The sequence below is a fragment of the Balaenoptera borealis genome, assembly GCF_965194805.1.
Source record: "Balaenoptera borealis genome assembly, chromosome: 3".
Lineage (NCBI taxonomy): Eukaryota > Metazoa > Chordata > Mammalia > Artiodactyla > Balaenopteridae > Balaenoptera > Balaenoptera borealis.
In genome coordinates this window covers 37766487-37788211 of record NC_138866.1, presented here as the reverse complement: position 1 = coordinate 37788211, position 21725 = coordinate 37766487, and the positions used below count along the sequence as shown (strand labels likewise).

Below are 21725 nucleotides of genomic sequence, written 5' to 3'. Positions count from 1 at the left end.
GGGGAAAAACATGTGAACAAGGACATAAAAGTGGTAGATGTTACCCTATGCAAATTCTGAGAAAATACTTAATAAAGTTATACAAGATGGTCTCTTAGATATTCATTGCAGAAAAGAGCCAAGAACCGTTTTATCTCAAATTGTCACACATCCTCCTTTGATCATAATTAACCAGCAACTATTAATATTTCTTGACAGTTCTTAAGAACTAGAAAATAAATATGCTACCTGTAAAGAACCCCATATTAGACTAAGATAAATGAAATAAATAAAGGGAGAAAACCACAAATACATAAAGTTCTAGGATCCTGAATAACAAAGAGGCAAATGAGTAAATATAATCCAGGACAACAACCATACACGAAAGTAGAAAACAGAGAAAAATCACTTAATGTTCTCCAAATAATCTTGTAACGCTTTGGAAAAGAAGTTATTGAGAGCAGAAACACACACTCTAAATATTCACTTGACTACTTTATTTCACTCTGCCTAGACATTGTTCTATATTTAGAACCAATTTACTGCTGTTGTCTTTACAGCTCATATATTTCTTTTGGTTTGCAACAAATACATTTGGCAGATTCCAACATCCTCAAATGCACAGTATTTTCTTGGTACCTACGAAATGCAAATATAGGTAGAGCATTAGTGGTTCATCATAATTCTCTGAAAAAGATGAGTTGCTCTGCAATACACAGCTCATAAACCTCCACTGCAGTAGACCTATTCATCACATGTTCCTCCTCATAAAAATATAAGCTTGGTCCTACAACCTAAAGTAAATCTGGATAAGCCTAAGACAAAATTAGAGAGTGAACCAAGAAGAAATGGTAGAACTTCCGTGATGGGAGACAATTTAGATGATGTTGACTCCAATCTACATATAACAGTAATAAGAACAACAAAATAACCACAATTTTTAAGCACCCAAATATCTTTTTTTTTTTCTGATTTACATGTTCATGGTAACCAAGTATGGAAAAAATTTTACCTCAATGTTCTTTCAAAGTTTCCATTGTAAGGTTGTTCCATAACTGATAAGGGCCAATCCCCAACTGCTGAACATTTAGATTGTTTCCAACTGTTACTGTTATAAACTTTTTGGTGATATATAGTCTTATACGTGTATATTCTCGCGCACTTGTATGATTTTGCCTGAGGATACGTTGCAGAAACAGGATTGCCGAGTCAGAGGGAGACCCTTGGTTAGACTTTTGATCTATACTGCCAAACGACTTGACAGAAAACTTGAATCAATTTACATATCCTCCAGCAGCATATACCTGCCACCTCTTTATGTATTCACCAGCCCTGGGTGTCATTCTCTTCATCTTTGCAAATTTGACCAGCCAAAGATTGCATCTTGTTTAATTTGATTTTTTTTACTCCAATATTCATTGGCCTTTTATTTACTTGTAAATTTTCTATATTCTTTATATATTTTCTTTTGTTTTAATTATTATTCTTGTTAATCAGAAAGCACCCTTATGCATCAAAGATAATAACCTTCTTGACCATTTTTCACAATATATGTGAACATATGTGACTTTTTTAGTCAATATATCAATCATTTTCTTTATGGTTTTCTTCATTTGCTTTTATATTTTCAGAGTCTTTTTTTATTTCCAAACAGTAACCAACCATCTAAATGCCATATATTGACTACTTCATCTTTCCCCATTGCCACTTATCATATACTAAATCATTACATATGTAGCATAGGTTCAGTGGCTGAGATTCCTGTTCTGGATCATTGATTCTTGCACTGATGCTATACTGCTTTAATAACTTTATAATACATGTTAACGTATATTAGCACAATTATCCTGTCATTCTTTTTTAATTATTAGCTATTCTCCCCAACTAAATTTTGAATATAACTGCTATAATCACTCTGTCATGTTCCCAATTCAAAAATTCTATTGGAATTACTATAAACATATTAAATTGAGAAGATCTAACATCTTTATGATACAGAGCTTCCCACCCTAGACCATGAGCTGTTTCTCCATTTTTCTTCTTTTATGTTTCTCAGCAAGTAATGGGAAGACCTTTTTTTCATAAAGGTCTTCCCATTACTAGACACTTCATAGTTTTTGTTGTCCTTGTGAAAAGGATATTTTCCATCATATTTTCTAAGTAGTTACAGCTGGTACCTGATAGAATTTTTATGAGCCTAATAATTCATTGAACACTCTTCACAGGAATACACTATTCCACTTTTATCATCACCTAGGTGTTTGGATTTCCTTAGTGACTATTTCTAGACAAGGAGGGGAAAGGACTGCTGCTACACACAGACCATCTTGTGCCTGTATTGTGTGTCAGATAGGATCAAAAAGATAATATCTGTGTAGCATTTTATAAATTTTAACTTTTTTTCCCTTATATTACCTCATCTGTTATTCACAAAACTTTCTAAAGTGAACAGGATGCTCTAGAGTCATCGAGCTTATCATTATTCTCATCTTAAAGATGAGAAAACTGAAATTCAGATCTGAATCACTCAGAGAGTTTGATAAAAATGCAGACTTCTGGGCCCCACACCAGACCTACTTCCTTGGAATCTAGGGGTGGGATGTGAAACCAGGAACTCTGTGTTTTTTAAACTAGCTTCCCCAACCTAAATGCCCCTCGACAGACGAATGGATAAAGAAGTTGTGGTACATATATACAATGGAATATTACTCAGCCATAAAAAGAAACGAAATTGGGTCATTTGTAGAGATGTGGATGGATCTAGAGACTGTCATACAGAGTGAAGTAAGTCAGGAAGAGAAAAACAAATATCGTATATTAACGCATATATGTGGAACCTAGAAAAATGGTACAGATGAACCGGTTTGCAGGGCAGAGATAGAGACACAGACGTAGAGAACAAACGTATGGACACCAAGGGGGGAAAGTGGTGGGGTGGGGGGTGTGGTGTGATGAACTGGGAGATTGGGATTGACGTTTATACACTAATATGTATAAAATGGATAACTAATAAGAACCTGCTATATTAAAAAATAAATAAAATTCTAAAATTCCAAAAAAGAAACAAAACACTAGCTTCCCCTGGTGACTGCCGTGAAACATCGATTTCCCCAAGTCTAGGTCAAGGCTGAAAATAAAAGTATCTGCCTCTAAATTAGGTATTTATTCCACCATACCTCAATGGCAGCTTAATTATTATGAGTTTCTAGCAATGTATGAATGTCACTGAAGGAGCTGGGTTTTTTGTTTTTTTTTTTAAGTATCTCTTTATACAGAGGATCATGCAAAAAGCACACCCTGGTTTGCAGACCACACACCTCCACGTGCAGGCTTCACTTATAATTCAGTCACTGCTTCCCAAAGTCCTAATCAAAAGACAGCTCCCTGTACTCTGTAGTTCATGCCAGGGAGGCTGGCTACTATGGCTTATATGGCCACAGTGAACCTCAGGACACCTTGCCAGTGGTCCTGCCCCACTGATGGAGTCTGGCAGCCCTGTAGCTGGTGGAAGTTGCCTGGAAAAGTGGCAGAGTACCCCAAACACTGATCCCACCCAGGGTAGCCACATTTCCATGGCATCCCCTTGTAAAAGGTAGGCCAGCTTTAGTGTAGGACACCACCGCTGATGAGCTCATCCTACCACTACTACTACCATCCAGAAAAGCTCATGGTGACCCTTTCGGGAAAGGCCAAAGGCTCATCTGGAGAAAATATATGCCTCAGAGAAAACCTCCGCTTTAGTTGGAGTTTAATTCACTTTTCAGTCACTGAACCAATATTTATGGAGCCACATGCCAGGCCCGTGCTAGATCTTGGTACATGAAGATAAATAACACAGCACTTTAAGGCCCAATGGGCAAGTAAGCATGGAATGACACTTAAGGTAGTTGGAGGACATAAAGGGGGCGTTACAAAAGTGAGTTTTCCAGGTTATGGAAGTTTTCCAGGCTGACAGGTGTGGGGAAAGCATTCCAGAATTTCTTTTCCAGATTTCCAGAGGGAACAACTTAAACAAAGACATTGTGAGTATAACAGACTGCAAGAAGTTTGGATTGTAGGAGGGTAAAAAATAAGAGAGATCTGGAAAGGTAAACCAAAGGCCAGATTACAAGGACATTGTACACTCTTGGAAAGTATTTGAATTTTATCTCGGAGATGAGTGAGAGCCACAGCCACGTTAATCCTGAGAAATGAATGAGCCTGGAGAAATGAATGTTGATTAGGAGACTTTTGCAATTGATAAGGTTGGAGGTTGCATGAGGACAGCTACACAGATGGTAAAGAGGAGTCCGAGTATCTAGAGATACTTAGCAGGTAGAAGTGGCAGGAAGTAGAGACCAAATGAATGTTGAGGAAGGAAGGGTGAGGCCAAGCAAGACTCTAAAATCCCAGGATGTGAATGTCATGGAATCGTGGCTCTGTCTTTGGTTTGGCCTCATCCCCAGCCAGTTCCAAAGGTCCTGGAACCACACAAGCTCCTCCCCTTCCTCTTTCCTTTCACCCCCCTTCCTTCTCCTCCTCCCCCTCCTCCCTCATCAAACAAGTACTGACAAGGGTAGACCTTTCCTGAACACCCACCCCATACCCAACTTCATTTCAGCAAGCTCTGTTCCCAGAAGTATTGTTAAGAAGCCATTTGCTCACTGATGTCACCTTATGTTTGTGTTAGCTTTCTTGTACACAATGTTTATATTCATGATCTTCTTTTCTCCTCAAACTTCCAGTAAGAACTGAGAACGTAGGGAAGCTGTAACTTGCTCGAGATCCTAGAGTTTGTTCACAGTGAGTTCAGGCCTCCAGCCAGTTCTTCTGCCTTAAAATCTGGGGTGGTTACACTACAGACTGAACAAACAACCACAAACTAAATCCCCTGTCATAACAGGCATACCTAAAGGAGAAAAGAAACATGACCAGGGATGGAGATGCATGGCAGAGGTATGTTACCCTGTTCACAAGGAACTCTTGTTACTGTAGGACGAATATACACACCTAACGAAAGAAAACCCTCAGCTCAGTGTTCTAATGGATTCTCAGGGAGACTGTTTGGTTTCCCCCCAGTCTTTGTTCTACGGAAACAGGACCTGACACCAGTACATCAAATAAGAGACTTGCCTGAACAACTTTTATTTCACACACACACACACACACACACACACACACACACACACACACTGCTGCTTAGGAAACAAGAGGCATTCTCTGCAAAGAAAGGAAACGAGCTGGCTGAGGGGGGGGCCAGTGTAGATGGATGAGGTTTTCAAGCCGCCTTAACAGGAACACGTAAGTTGGAAGGATGAAACCGCACCAGGAAGGAATTCACCACCATTCATATTTATGAAAGTGTATTATCTATTTCTAGTTTCATTCTGTTTTCTAACTTATTTTAATTTGAGGGAAATGTCATCCCAGATGCCTCTGAGTTGCTTCCTTATAAAGTGAACATGCACATTTGTGAGGCTTAAGGCACGTCACAAACACACACAAGCAGCTCCTAAGAGCAGACCCTGGTGCTAAGTGAGTCACAGCCCCAGATGGGATCTTCTAGAAAGGAGGAGGAGCAGGGGATGAGGGTCAGTTCAGAGAGGGAAAAGGTCAGCGAACACTGCTGAAGATACTCAGTCAGCAAGCATGACGAGGGTCAGAACTGAGATTCTTCATTTGAACTCTCCTTTTTGTGCAGCACCCCAGACATAGACAAACTGTAGTGATGATTACCCCTGACTTTGGAACAGCTAATAAAGAGTTTTTATACCTCTTTAGGGTAAAGACAATGTGTTTATCTTCCAGGTGAGGGAGAAACCTGCTGACCTACCCAACATCTCACCAAATGAGTAGATAGCTAAGTATGGACTTGAATTCGGTCATGAAGAAAAATTATCTGGAACTTGTATATGAGGCTGAGAACATGCAACTGTCCATGCTAAGGCAGTGTTCAACACCCTTCCCCCGAGGCTTAGTAATCGAGGGGAACTTACCTTTGTCTGATTCTGCTATTAACTAAAAGTTTAGCTTTTCTGAAGTTACATGTTAACTTGTAAATCTTGTTGGGTCAAGATGCAAATAATTCCTGTTTAGTAGAAAGGAGAACACCAAAGGCTATCTTTTCCGTAGGACAACAAGCAGCTTTCCATGGAACTTAGCCATCTTATTCTAACATTTTGCTTTTGAAGTACCTATAAATGCCCAGTTCTTCAAAATGCTCTTTGAACAAGATTTATCATCTTACTGATTCTCTCATTAACGAGTTAATAAATCTTTGACATATTTGCATGGGGCCATATTTTTAACTTAATTAAAATTCTATTTCTTGCTATATCTATAAATCTAGTGTTTCTTCCTCCAAAATAGTGCCTAGGATGGTACTAAAGGTATTATTAGTACCATTAGTACCACCCTAGTACCATTAGGATGAGGCATAGTCAGGTATGCCTCATCCTACCTGCCAAATAGAGTACATTTGACATGAGTGATGCAGACAGCCGGCTATGTGCTGGGAACGGAGGGGCACTGGGAGGCTTCCTCTTACCTGACCTGGCATTTCCACCATGCCGGTTCTCAGGATTCATCAGATATTCATCACATTGGCTCCAAAAGATTGCTCTTGGCGGATGAGATGGCCAGCCCACCACCCAACAAAGCAGGGGCTGTGAACCAGGTTCCTGGTGCTGCTGATGGGCTGGACTGATGGTCTGAGCTGGCTTACAGGGAATGACCAACACTTCCTCATCCGGGTTTGCAAATGACATGCAGTTTCATGAGGTGACTGAAATGCTGAGACGGGGTGGTGGGGAGATAGGACAGGCTCACGTCCTGCCGGGACACTTTCTCTCTGGGTGAAAGCAACTGACCCTCAGGAGAGCAAACCAGTGACTTCAACTTCATTAGCACCTCACTCCAACTCATAAAATTAACCATCCAATCTGCACCAAGAACAAACACAAGGAAGCCAAGAGCTTAATGGATTTGGAGAGGAAGGCCTTCAGTTTACATACTTAACAAGCCACTGACAACTTTTCACGCTTTATTGAGAGAACCATCTGAGCCATTAGCAGGTCATTTGACCCACTCTCTTTAAAACCTCTCTAAGCTCAAAAAAAAAAAACCTCTAACAGCTCCGAGAATAGAAGATGATCTGGGATTTTAGCCTGACCACTGTCTGCCAGGCAGGTTTGCTGGCTGCAGGTACTTCCCAGCAGTTAGCGTCTTGCCAGGATGCTTCAAGCTGAAGCTCTGCACATTTCGAAGGACCTCCTTCTGCCTGAGTTGCCCCTGGAGCTTCATTTCTGTTCTGTGGATTCAGCAACTACTACGTATGCCAAGAATTGTGGTGTGTACTGTGTGGGGTATGGGGTATGGAGATTCTGTCCTCAAGGGCCTACCTGTCCGGTCAGAGACACAAGACATTGATCTAAATAGCTACCATTTAGGGAAGAAAGTGACTGGTAATTCACAAATACTATAAATTTGTTGTGCCATTTCACGTGCACTGGGTATACAGGGGAGAGCAAGACAGACTGTCCCTGGTCTTAGAAGAGGTTCAATAAGCATTTGTTGAAGGAGAGGAAATAACAACTTCTCAGCACCTACTATGGGCCAGGCTGTGTGCCAGGCATTTTCTCATTTAACTTCCTCCTCACAAGTATTCTCTTTGATGGGTGATGTTCTCCCCATTTTTAACAAATAGGGAAAGGGAGGCTCAGAGGTGTTAGGTGACTTTCCCAAGGTCATTCAGACAGTGAATAGCAAAGATAGAATTCAAACGCAGAACCATCTGACTTAAAAGATCGCGCTCTCTCAACGTCTCTACATTTCCTATGATCATTTTTAGAGCATACCTTCCTTCTATGCTGATCTGACTAATTCATTTCCAAACTGAGGAGCCTCATAGAGCCCAGGTTGGAAAGCGATAAGGCATCCATTGCTAGTCCAAGATAAGGACTCACAAAGCCATTTGCATGTTCCACAATATGTGAGTAATGCTTGGATCTGTCTCTGGCTGTCTGTCCCTTGATGTTCTCAGTCATCAACTGTGTGACCCACTTATCTTCCTTCTGATAAAATGGGAGAATCAAAGGGCAGAGAAGAGAGAATAAAAGTGATTTCCAGAGATGGGGGCACGAGGGCACTGCCCTGTTCCCTCAGGATTCCTCCAGCAGGGCTGGTCCAACAGAGTAGGCAGCAAAGCTGAAAGCTGACCTGGCTTCCACCCAAAAAAACTCATCCTCCCTCCTCTCACCATTTTGCCTTAACGCAAGTAAATTATTTTCGTTCCTTCTTTTTCGCTTTCTTTGGGAACAAGAATTCAGGACTTTCATAGTTTAACAAAGCCTTCAGAATAAAGGCTGTATTAGTGAGTCGGGTGGGCCTGAACCTACATGCCCTGTCTCCCCCAATGCACCCTGGGTAGCTCGTGAACCACCCCTCGTCCCACCCCCAGTGCACCCTGGGTAATTCTTGGCCATCCTTGGGACGCAGCTCAGACGTGTCCTCCAGAAAGCCTTCTCTGACCACACTCGAGCAGTGCGCGTGTGCACGTGCAGTGGGGCCCCTTCTGCACGCTCCCACACCCGTCCACACTGCCGCCAGCATAGTGATCACTGCACTGCCCTGTACCCTCCTCTCCACGCTCCGCGGCAGGACGAGTTGGATCTGGCCTTTACGCTCCCAACACTGAGGGCAGTCCCAGAACCCAATAAACTCTTGAGGGAGGGAAGGACAGAGGGAAGGGAAGGCTGGGCTCAGACTCTCAGCCCGACGGCCACCTTTCCCGGGCTGGCGCTCGCCTCAGGCCTGGTACAATTCTCTGCAGTCAGAGCTGCCAAGGGAGAAAAGCGTGAGGCCTGAGGAAAAGCAGGCTGGAAGGAATGTTTGTTCTCTGAGAAAACTCAAACAAGAGCTTCAGGGCTCCAGTGACAAAGGTCAGAGCCATCGCTTTGGAAATTCTGCAGTGCCCAGCGGGGCCGTGAGGGTGAGTCAGCTTCTAGTACTTACTCCGCAGATGGCCCTGGGCCTCTAGGTCGGGGGACCATCCAAGGGGGTCTCCAGAACGGCTGCCCCTAACCTGTAAGTACTGGGCTCACTAGAGGCAGGAAATTCCATGTTGTAATGGCTGGCTTTCTTCCCTTCATTCCTGATCCATGTCTAGGTGGTGAATTGGCCATTAAAGAAACCATTTAGGCAGACTTTAGGAACATCTGACTGGGCTCCAAGTGTGCAGGAAGAGGAAAATATAACAGGATGAAGAGATCGGGGCTGCACCATCTCACCTTCATTTCCATTGCTAGCCTGGCTTATGAAAGGAAGTAAAAATGTTTAGGCGCCCCTCTTCGATGTTGTCACTAGCGTTGGATGGAGCTGGGTTCACCCCTTAAAAACACACATGTAAAAGCTCATCTGCGCAGCTGCTGCCATGTTATCAAGCTGAACACACGTTGATCTGAGTAGATTAGAAAACTTGTTCCCAGTGTCTGGGAAGGCAGTGCTTTTAAACAAGTGCTTTTCAAAGAAAGAGCCATTAAGAAGCACTTTGCATACACGTAGGCCCTGAACCTGAAAACAAATAAAAGTCAGATCAGTACCAAAGCAGCAACTCCGAGCATCAGGCTAGAGAATTTGGCTGGCATATTTTAGAGATATGGTTATAAAAGGTTGCTATTCCATTTATCTTTCGTTTCCTGCACAGCTAATGGTAGGAGAAATCAAAAATCATTTTTATGTTGGACTTGCACATTTGTATTGAAACATAGTTGACTCACAATAATGTGTTAGTTTTAGGGGTACAGTATAGTGATTCAGTTATTTTTTCTGATTGTATTTCATTATAGGTTATTATAAGATAGTGAATGTAAATCCTGGCATTTGTACATTTTTTAATCAACTAGGAAAAATCACATTCTCCTTCATATTTTACTCTTTTTCCAAAAAGAGATTACATTTTTGTGGAAATTTAAATCTGCTCTTTCCATTCACCGAGAGAATCATATTACTCTTGCCTTCGATTGTTCAATCTCAGTTTAGTTTCAGGTTGAGACTTTATTTCATTTCCAGCCATGTAAAGAGCAGCTGGTATCCCTCTATTACCTCTCACTTTTGGACATCATTGCTTGGCGAGGCAATAAGCCTGCTGAGTAAATCAAACTCTCTACTTTTCACTCTATATATGCCCTTCAGGTATGTGAGATGAAACCCATATAAAACACCTCCTACTGCAACTAAGGTTCAAACTGTAATGAATCAGTTGAGCTAAAGCACAGAGATATTTAATAAAAACACTTTTTGAAATAAATGTTAAGCCCTTCGCATTTCATTATTAGCTTTGCCTTATAGACTATAACATAGGCAGGTGGGTTAATATCCTTTGTTTTCAGGGTTTTTTAATATTTTGATGACAAATAAAAGCTGCGAGATTTCTAACAGAAAGGTTGCTTACACGAGTCTATATCCCAAAAGGTGGCTCAAGCCAAATGAAAGAAGAAAATAACCTAACCAAGAAAGAGTCCAGCATCCTTTTCCTTCAGGAGTTTGATATTATAGGGCCTAATCAGGATCAATGAACAGCCTGCAGAGTGCCCTAGTGGCACCAATAGTATCCACCTCGGTTGAGAAATTTGGACTTGGCTCAGCCCATCTGCTCTCACTGCAGCCCACGGTTGCCTTGCATTTGGCAAGCATGCTGTCAACTTGGTTTAGAATATACACGGGTGAGGCATATGCTTGTCCTTGCTGCCCAAAGAGATGCTGGCATAGAGAAACGTGAAGACTCCTGATTGAAGCTTGCATTTACAGACTCTCCTCTTTTCTCTTCTCCCCTAGTTACTGTGACAGTGGGAGGCAAGCAACACTTGCTCGGACTGTATGACACCGCAGGACAGGTACATTTTTCTTATCTTGATTCATTAAGAGTTTGGAGGGGGGAGAACGATCCATTTGGCTAGGCATATGGGGACTAACAGTACAGATATTACCTCCTCTGATCACTTGGGGCAAATTTATTGTCTACCTAAATGACAACCAAAATATTCTGAATATCTTAAAAATATTTATAATTACAGAAAACTAAATCATTGTAGGATTCAAGGTGTTGGTAGGCAAATAACCATTCATTTATTGATTGATGACTATCACTAACCAATGTAACATATTTGGCCAAGAGTCCCAATTTCTTCCTACCCATACCAATTCCAGATCCAGGATTACTGAGTCAATTTCATAAATTTTAGTTTCACCCATATTTTTTTTTTCATGTTATATTCTTTGCCTGCTCTTTATTTGGATTGCCTAACAAGCTGTGGAAAGGTACAAAAAGAGATAGGGGATGGGGATCAGGGAGTAGGAAGAAGATGGATTAAGTGTTAGAAGGAAGAAAATCCAGGATCCTGGATGTTTTCCCAAAGTGAGGGTCAACCCCTGAATAACCGGGATTAACTCTAAATTCTCCAAGATTCCTGAAATATGCTCATTCTGTCAGAAATATTTCTTCAAGTTGGAGAACCTGGCCAAACAATAATGTAAGGCAATGGACTGGCACCCTCAGTGCTTAATCAGTTAGCACACGCTCTGCTTGGGTGAAAATGCCGCTTTATCTTTTTTTCCTTGCATCCCACACTCCACTACAAAAAGTTTCTAATGTTACAAGTTCATGGGCTAGAGGGGAAGTGGTTAAGCAACTGACAGTTAGGGCCCAATTTCTTTGACAGAGCTTTTGGTACCATACATCCTGGGTCATTTATTTAGGTCAAAATCAGCGGGTTGTTCAGTCTGTCCAAATGCATACATCTTAAGTCCTTTGGAGTGAACATTAGACCATGCTTATTCCCACTGTGAGTTTCCTGGTAATTGTTATTTGCAGTTATGCATTTGTCTAGACTTTTTTCACAATTATCTGGAGATATGTGTTTTTGCTCAATCTGATACCTCTATACTAAAAAAAAAAAAATCATAATAAATAAAATTCTCTTTGGGATTTCCGTGTGCATTTGCAAGAACCACTGTATAAATGTCTGTGGAACATCAAAGTCAGATGTTGGGCAGGCCCAAGCAGTGGAGAACTTGGAAAACCTAGCACCACACTCAAGGCTCCTAAAAGCAACCAGTTTCCCCTCTCTGACTGATGGGTGTTTTAGCCAACTACTCTCAGGAACTGGAGAGTGGAGGAGACCTCTCATATCAATACCGAGGCACACGACTAGAAAAGGATGCCCACAGATGCCCAGATTGGAAAAGTGATTTGGCTCCTCCGAGCTAAGGTACAGGGCTTCAGTGCAGCTCATGCTTGCCTGCCCCTCCACCAGAAATCGTTCCAGCTGGAACGATTCGGGCTGGAGTTGCCTACCCTCACTCAATCACACAGTCATTGGGGTGTCCCCATTCATCAGGGACTCACAGCCTGAAAAAAGAGTTCACACCCTTTTCCTCCATAATCATATTTTACTAATATAACCCAGTTTGAAAAATTCAATACAGCAAGGATTACTGCCTGATTCTGAAACCTCTTTCTGTTTCCCTTGCCTTCTAAAAATGTTCTCTGTGCCCCTTGTGCCCCCCCAGTTCTCCCCAGTTCTATAGCAATCCACCACAATTGTTCGCTTCTGTGCATTAATTGCGCCCAGAACATCCTCCCTGGCCTCTATTTAATTTTGAATCCAATAAAACTGCATATAAGCAGTTTAATTATTCTTTCCCACTGCTCTGTCCTTAGAAAAATTTAATAATACTAGGATAGGAGTGGAGACTCTAAGGCAGTGGAAAAAATATCTTTAAACTCCAAATTGACCCAAACCTCTGACACAGAAGAAAGTGATGAGCACCGATAGAATATAACAACAAATGGGTTATAGATAGTTCTTCAATTTACCTTTCACTTTAATGCTTTCCACCAGCTACTTTGAAAGCCCAGAGGTTCACAAGGTTCACGGGGGAGCGTAAAGCACGAGGAAAAGAAATCAGAACACATTTTAAAGCTCCTTATAGGACTAAAACTCTATGATTAGGACCTTGAAAAATGACCTCGAGAATGCCTAAAAGAACTGGAATAATTAAGCAAAACAATTTGAGGCTAGACCTAAGGAAGACCTCTCAGCAGTAAAGGACCGTTAGGTATTGGAATGCATTCCACTGGAGGATGACGCATAGGAATAATTCATTTCGTGGAACAGTGGTTCTCAGGCTCCAGCAGGGATCAGAATCACCTGTAGGGCTTGTTAAAACCCAGTCACCGGGCCCCACCTGCAGTGTTGCTGATTCTACACGTCTGGGATGGTGCCTAGGTATTAATACTTACGTTTCTGACAGGTTTCCCGGTGATGCTGATGCTGGTCTGTATACCATACTTTGAGAACCACGGTTCTAGAACCTTACCACTCAGAGTCTGGTCCACCAACCAGCAGCATTGCCAGGGACCTTATTAGAAGTGCAGAATCTCAGGCTCCGTCCCCAGCCTACTGAATCTGAAAATGCATTTGAAGAAGATCTCCAGGTGATTCGTATGCACATTAAAATTTAAGAATCATGACCCTCGTAAGGCCACACACTATCAAACTCTTAGAGGAAAACATAGGCAGAACACTCTATGACATAAATCACAGCAAGATCCTTTTTGACCCAGCTCCTAGAGAAATGGAAATAAAAACACAAATAAACAAATGGGACCTAATGAAACTTAAAAGCTTTTGCACAGCAAAGGAAACCATAAACAAGACCAAAAGACAACCCTCAGAATGGGAGAAAATATTTGCAAATGAAGAAACTGACAAAGGATTAATCTCCAAGATTTACAAGCAGCTCATGCAGCTCAACAACAAAAAAACAAACAACCCAATCCAAAAATGGGCAGAAGACCTAAATAGACATTTCTCCAAAGAAGATATACAGATTGCCAACAGACACATGAAAGAATGCTCAACATCATTAATCATTAGAGAAATGCAAATCAAAACTACAATGAGATATCATCTCACACCGGTCAGAATGGCCATCATCAAAAAATCTACAAACAATAAATGCTGGAGAGGGTGTGGAGAAAAGGGAACCCTCTTGCACTGTTGGTGGGAATGTAAATTGATACAGCCACTATGGAGAACAGTATGGAGGTTCCTTAAAAAATTAAAAATAGAGCTACCATACGACCCAGCAATCCCACTAGTGGGCATATACCCTGAGAAAACCATAATTCAGAAAGAGTCATGTACCAAAATGTTCACTGCAGCTCTATTTACAATAGCCAGGACATGGAAGCAACCTAAGTGTCCATCATCGGATGAATGGATAAAGAAGATGTGGCACATATATACAATGGAATATTACTCAGCCATAAAAAGAAATGAAATGGAGGTATTTGTAGTGAGGTGGATGGAGTTAGAGTCTGTCATACAGAGTGAAGTAAGTCAGAAAGAGAAAAACAAATACAGTATGCTAACACATATATATGGAATCTAAGGGAAAATAAAGGTCATGAAGAACCTAGTGGCAAGACGGGAATAAAGACACAGACCTACTAGAGAATGGACTTGAGGATATGGGGAGGGGGAGGGGTAAGATGTGACAGGGTGAGAGAGTGGCATAGACATATACACACTACCAAATGTAAACTAGATAGCTGGTGGGAAGCAACCGCATAGCACAGGAAGATCAGCTCGGTGCTTTGTGACCACCTAGAGGGGTGGGATAGGGAGGGTGGGAGGGAGGGAGATGCAAGAGGGAAGAGATATGGGAACGTATGTATATGTATAACTGATTCACTTTGTTATAAAGCAGAAAGTAACACACCATTGTAAAGCAATTATACTCCAATAAAGATGTTTAAAAAAAAAAGAATCATGACCCTCGGAGTCTTTGGTGGTTGAAACATTGTTCCTAATGTTAGGAGGATGTGGTGGAAAAGAACCATTACCCACGTTGATTCCCATGGTTCTAGACTCTGCCAATAAGGCTCTGTGACAAATTTAATTTAGAAGCATTGTCCCAACATTTCCATTCCCAGCCTCAGGGAGGATAATCTAGCCTCCTCAGTTATATTCTAACAAATGTTGCTGAGGTCACATGGCTAAGGAAGATCTATAACTAATTCAAAATTACTCATCTGGTCAGAGTTACTAACAAGGAAGAGTGGTGATCTCAAAACCAACTGATTAATCCCTGAGCCACAGAAAAAGAAATAAATCTCTGAACCTGGCTATAGGGTTCCATCTTGCTGTGAATAATTAGGTTTTCTCACATGAACAAACCAAGGAGCAGTGCCCCTCATCTTTGTCCTGAGCTAACTGTGGCTCAGAGTTAACAAAAACAACCTCAAGAAGCGCATGTGTTCGGAAAGATAAACTGATAGGAACTCGTTATTTCTATCCTCAAAGTCAGCCCTGGACAGAATCATTCGACCTGGTTCCCTCCACTTCGCCACACCTAGTCACCTCGGGCACCACTGCAGCACTGCCAGCCTCGCCTGAGACACGCTCGCAGCACTGCACGAGCCAGCCAAGCATCTGCTGAAGGCAGGTTATAATGAAGTCACGTGCAAACCCTGCCAGCACGTGGCAGCTGCTATTAAACATTAGCTCTCTCCCCAAGCCCCTGAAACAAACTGATACTTGGACTTTGGGTGGAGTCCTTTGAAGACAAAGAGGCTTCAGAACTCTGGTTCATCTGTTGGGTAGAATTCCAAACAGTCGGGTAGGCAATGAAGTGATGGGGCTTTTGTACAGGGTGACTCGGCATGTTACCCCCTCAGCTCACACTGGGGAGGCAATAAGGCCTGGTCTATAAACCAAATCTATTTAGGTCCTGCCAACCCAGCCTATGCGACTCTTGCCCCTCCTAGTGCGTTACGGAGCGTCTCTCTGAAAGGGATTTCTAGAGCTCAGAGCTTTGGCTTGACTACAGAGAGTCTGAGAGCTGACTTTTAAACGACGTACTTGCAGGCCAGTTTCTTTAGAGTGTGTCACGAGGGAGAGCAGGAAGCTGGGGTGGGGATACTGCCTCAAGCCTGGGTACTGGCCGGCTAAGGAATGCCAAAGTGGGAGAGGGGCGTTTCCCAGGTCACGGCCTTGAACCAGCCATCCTCGACCCCTCAGCCGACCACCTAGACTGGAACCAGTCCCGGTAATAAGACACCTTGTCTCTTTCTCTTGTGGGCCCTGGCCTACAGGAGCAACATGGGTAAAACCCTGCTGTGATTGTGGCCTCTCAGGCCAAACTCCAGGATGGACGTATCTCAAAAGCAACATTTGCAAAAGTGGCAGTTAGCAGCACTACCAGGGAGGAATGAGAATCTCCTGGTGTCAGGAGCCTGGCTTCTCAGCAGGATAAACCCCTGATTTCTCTGCACACAAGCACTGCTGGATCGGGGGCCGTCTGCTTGCGGCCGAGCACAGAATGGTGTCTGTCACTGAGAAGCAGCTCCGCTGTCACCGGTGACCATGAAAGTCGGGGAGCAGTAAGGCCATCAGCTGTACCCCTCACTCAGCCAGGGCCGCACAGCACGCGTCTTCACCTGTCCTGGATTCTGAAACCCTTCTCCTCCCCTCTCCCTGCCCCCTGCCCCCGCAAGGGCTGAAGAGAGAGACATAAGGACCAGGCAGGGAGGCAAGTACACCTGGGGTTCATTAATGGCAACCCAGGGCCAACCTGGAAGGACTGGAGCCTTCCTCTTTGCTATCGGCTGACCCAACAGGCCATCTGGATTTGAACCCAGAGAAGATGTCTCCCTAGCCCACGTTCTTGAACACTGTGCTGCTCTCCTGCCCTATGGGTGCTGTCCGCATTTTCCAAACCAAGCCTGACAGATATGAGTGTACTTATGGGAGAATATGAAAGTGAGAATGTGTTGAAAATCTGGGGTAGATATCATTAAACCAACAGGGCTTGGAAGCAGAATTCTATTTCCAATTTAACATAGGTGTGGGGGTGGGGAGGGGTGGAGGGAATGCTCCGTGCAAGGCGCCTAGCCTCTCCAAGTGTGGTCCCCAGACCAGCGGTATCAGCACCACCTGGAAACCTGTGACAAATGCAAATTCTCAGACTTCATCCCAGGCCCGCTGCTGAATAAGAATCTGCATTTGAACAAGAGGCCCAGGTGATTCAAATATGCATAAAGCTTGAGAAGGGCTGGTCTAATGGTTTCACTTGCTCACCACCTGTGCCATCATGATGCGGCTGTTCCAGGCATATTTCGAACCCAAGGTGTTCAGCCCGTCTGAGGCTGAGGCTGTCGCTGAACTTTTCTTGTTTGATAATCACGCATAGTTACCCCAGAACACCAGATTGCCTTCAGACCAAACACTCTCCTGCCTCTGGAGTGAAGCTGGGTGGAAAGCACTCAAAGGCCTACCTTGCCCAAATCCCACCCTTCCCTCCACCCCCATCCCCTCCCCAGCCTCTTTGTCCACTTTAGCCCTTGAAGCCCCCTTTGAGTCACTCTTATAGTCTTCCATTCTCAGTTTCAACATTGGAAGGGGCCTCAAATACCAAATAAACCACTGACCCACTCCTCAGAGCCCCTTATATCATCTCAACATGTGCGCATCCGACCAAGACCCAAAACGTGCCCCATTGCAAAAAAAAAATCACCCAAGTTATCAGCTGGTACAAATTCAAGTCCCCCAAACTCCCAGCACCCAGGCCTCAGTGTGAGGGGACACTTACTTTTATTAATCCTGAACCCACTGCCGTGTGTCATAGCTGCAGCCAGTGGCAAACGGGGGCTGAAATGAGCCCGACCAGCCTAGGTGTGAGCCTTCTTTAGAGGTACGTTCGCTCTGTAGTCCTGATTAAATCACTCAGTGTCTAGACTTGAGCTATGACAGAGTCACCTGGAGGGCTTGGGAGGACACAGGTGGAGCAGCCCCTCCCCCAGAGCCTCAGCTTCAGGAAGGCTGGGTGGCACCGGGGAACGTGCATCCCTAACAAGCTCGCAGGTGATGCCCATGCTGCGAGTCGGGGACCCTACTTTGGGAGCCACTGCACTAACTGACCTCTAAGACCTCTTCCAGCCTTGAAATTGTATTTTCCCAATTCAGTCAAATAACTATTCTACATTATTCTATTATCAGAGAGCTTACTAAAAGCGAGAGAAACTTCACCTGTCTCATTTTCACATAAATCGAATTGTTTCCCATATTTTCATTTTTTTCCCCCACTAGCTTGCCAATTCTTATTCGCCTTATATAGTTCACATAGCATCCTGAATGCTGTATGCTAGACGTTCAGTAGGCAATTAATAAATCTTTTTAAATGGAATTATACAGCAGGACTAAGGTATCCACAGAAGAGAGATCCAGAATACAGAGCAGGATAAAGCCCAATGAAGGACACAGTCAGAAGTCACTCAGCTGGACCTACCAGGAGGGTAAATTATCGAAAAACCAAACTCTTTTCACCTTCCCACCTACAGTTAATCCAGCAACCAGGGGTCTTCCTAACTTTTCCATAATGTGAGCAGAATTCCTTTGAGAGCTTCCAGGTAAAGAATCAAGTAAACATGATTCTTTCAGACTACCAGTTATTTGCTTATCTAGTTGTGACCCAACTTACCTAGTTCTGACATTTCTCTCAATTATGCTGCTTTTTTAAGCTTTGAGGTTTTAAATATAGTGTCTGCTGCCATCTGGTGGTAATTTCTGGTAGATGCAGGCCTAGAGATAAGCCTCTCTATAGCTCTGTAGAAACAGATACCATACCCACACCATGGTCTCTAACATTTCTTTTCCTAGATCCTTGGGTAAAGCATGAATCCATATTAAGATTCCTGGATAACGGAATTTTCAAGAAAATGCTTAATCTGTCACTTAAAATTCCAGGCTGAAGCAAATTGTGTGGTCACAATTAAGAGCTAGAGCTGGATTCAGGCTAAATACCCCCATCCTGGCGCTTAATAGCTCTGTAACAATGGTCCAATGAATTTCTCTAAACCTTAACTTCCTCTTCTATGAAATTCGGATGTGGACGGTACCATCTTTTCAGTGCCAGTGTGAGGATTCAACTAGATAATGCATGTAAGAGCTTGAAACAGTGCCTGGCCCTTAGTAATAAGCCCCTGATACATACTCTGTTGACAGTGAAGATGATGTAAATCAGTTGTTCTCAACTCCACGCCAACCTCAGACCAATGAAATCAGAATACCCAGATACCCAAGCCCACTCTCCAGAAATTCTGATTTCACTGGTCCCAGAGTAGGGAAGGTAGAGGCAGGTACTTGGTTAGCAGGGCATCAGGATGTTTTTAAAACTCCCTGGATGATTCTAATGAAAACTACTGCAGTAAATGATCCACAGAAAAACCATGTGTTCATTTGCAGGTCACTGCAGACCGGGTGTCATCAAAATCAGTCAACAGCATTTATGGAATATTTGCTATGGACAGAGTACAAGTGGGGCATGAGAATAAAACAACACGGCCCCTACTCCATTTATGACAATGCAGATGAGAGGATGAAGTGGCAGGGAGTAGGTGGTATCATGAACAGCTGTAGATTATGGGCTGGGAAGGAGAGTTCTTGGCTTGTGGGCTTCACAGCTACTGTGAGAGAGAAAGTCCCAGAGAGAAAGGAGAGAGGCAGAGAGACTGTGGGACAGATTTGGCTATCAGGGCTAGCTGTGGAAAGAGGAGGAGTCACTGACAAGAGACAAGCTGTCCCCTCCCACACTCCCACCCCTGCCACGCAGGGGTGCACACACACACACACATAGCCATGGGCACAAGTTGACTGAGATGCAATCGTAGGCCTGGCCCAATCAGTTTTTAAGCAATGTACTCAACCACAATGACTGATTTTTTTGTGTGTTCTTTTAGTTCACTTTTTAGGATTTTAGGATTTTTCAGCATCCTTGCCAGCTTGCATTGAATTTTGCTTCGATTTTGTTAGTATTAGAAGCAGTAATAGTGCCAGCCATGCATATTGAGCCCCTGTGTGCTGGGCACCTTGAGTAAATGATAGATAAATGCACGGCTACCAACCAGAGATGACCACCCTTGACATTCTAAGGGGCTTCCTCCCCTTGGAAGGGGCATACATGTACATGGCTGTGTGCACCCCCTTCTTATAAAGACATTGTTAGGGTCAATAGAAAGATAGTGAGGTCAATATTTTTAAATATCCATGACCTGTTAAGTTGAAAAAAACAAGTGTCACAACAATATGAGCTATATAATCAATTTCTTTTTTAAATAAACATGTGTATGTTATATACGTAAATAAATATTAAAAGTTCGGAAGGATACTGTTACATAGCTGCTTCCTCTGGGAAGAGAGGAAAAACTCTTAGAGATCAAGTGCAGGATGGGAACAAAGTTTTACTTCTACTCTATGTACTTCCGTAATGTTTGAATTTTTGCAAAAAGCATATATAAATTTTGTAACTTTTTTAAGTGTTAGGAAGAGTAGTAAGGACAGACCCTAATAAATGAATTGATATGTTGCCCATGTCTATGTACACATGTATAAGTGTGAACATATAGATTTGATTGCACCTATGTATGTATGTATAATGTGTGCCTGTACGTAGTGTGTATATGTATATAAATTACACGTAGTGTGTATGAACATTTCGTCATATTGTGGTATGTGAGAACATGTGTGTATACATAGTATATACATGTAAAGTATACACACACATAAAGTTACTTTGGGCTTATGTGTTACCAAATTCTATGAAAATAGATTAAACCTTCTAATGAAATAGCAGACTTTACCTTGGAACCTCCTAAAACATTTTACATACAATAAAAGGTACTTGCTGACATTTTCCCAAAGTTGAGATGATCCAATGTTTTTCTTTGTCTCTATCATCTCCCACTAAAACAGCATATACATAAACATCGTATGCAAACAGGAACTCTTCAACTAGAGCATATTCTGGTCTGAAAAGTCTTTGGGGAAAAGTCATTAATCTGGCATTTTATTTATTAGGCCACAGTATGGCTTTTAGGTAGATTTAGAAACAAATCCCCAAATTCCTAGCTCTAAACCCTCAGACAATATATTTCTTCAAATACTGTGGTGTATGATTTGCCAACAACTCTTTGCTTTGCATTCGAATTAGCTTACTCTAAATTAAATTTCAATGCAATTTTTTAAATTATATAAGGAGAGAATTTCTGTGCCTTGGCCAATGACCCACTAATTTAAATCCCTAGTCAATACAACACAATTCCCAAGGGACAGGAGACTTGCAATAATTCTTACTGAGTTATACACATTAAACGGATGAACTTCATGGTATGTAAATTACCTCACTAAAGCTATTTTTAAATTTTTTTTTAGGTTTTTTTTTTTTTTTTTTTTTTTTTAGTTCATCTTAAACGGAGGCAATTCATAATCTCTATACAGAACAAACAGGTGTTTTCCGGATTGATGGCTTCTTTATTTCTTGTAATATAGGGAACCACCAGATTCCAGGGTCAGGGAAGGAATGGGGTCGAAGGGCACGACGGTGGAATCTTTCCCGAGTCACTCCCTGGAACTGCGTGGCCACACCTCACCCCAGCTGTACAAGCGCACAAACTCTTTGCTCTTCCCGCAGGAGGATTACAACCAGCTGAGGCCGCTCTCCTACCCCAACACGGATGTGTTTCTGATCTGCTTCTCCGTCGTAAATCCTGCCTCTTATCACAACGTCCAGGAGGAGTGGGTCCCGGAGCTGAAGGACTGCATGCCTCACGTGCCTTACGTCCTCATAGGGACCCAGGTTCGAAGGCAGGCATGGCAGGGAGGGTCGGTCGGTGGAGGGTTTGTGAAAATGAAAAGACCCTTTCGGCA

General features: G+C 42.7%; 1 protein-coding gene across 1 annotated transcript in view; it reads left to right on the top strand.

Moving 5' to 3' along the window:
* The window catches only part of RHOJ (ras homolog family member J), an 83255-nt gene that overhangs the window by 49843 nt on the left and 11687 nt on the right, over window positions 1-21725 (top strand). Inside the window, exons 2-3 of the mRNA XM_082387758.1 lie at window positions 10792-10850; window positions 21490-21654. Coding sequence (XP_082243884.1) covers window positions 10792-10850; window positions 21490-21654 — 224 coding nt within the window. The remainder of the gene's footprint in view (window positions 1-10791; window positions 10851-21489; window positions 21655-21725) is intronic.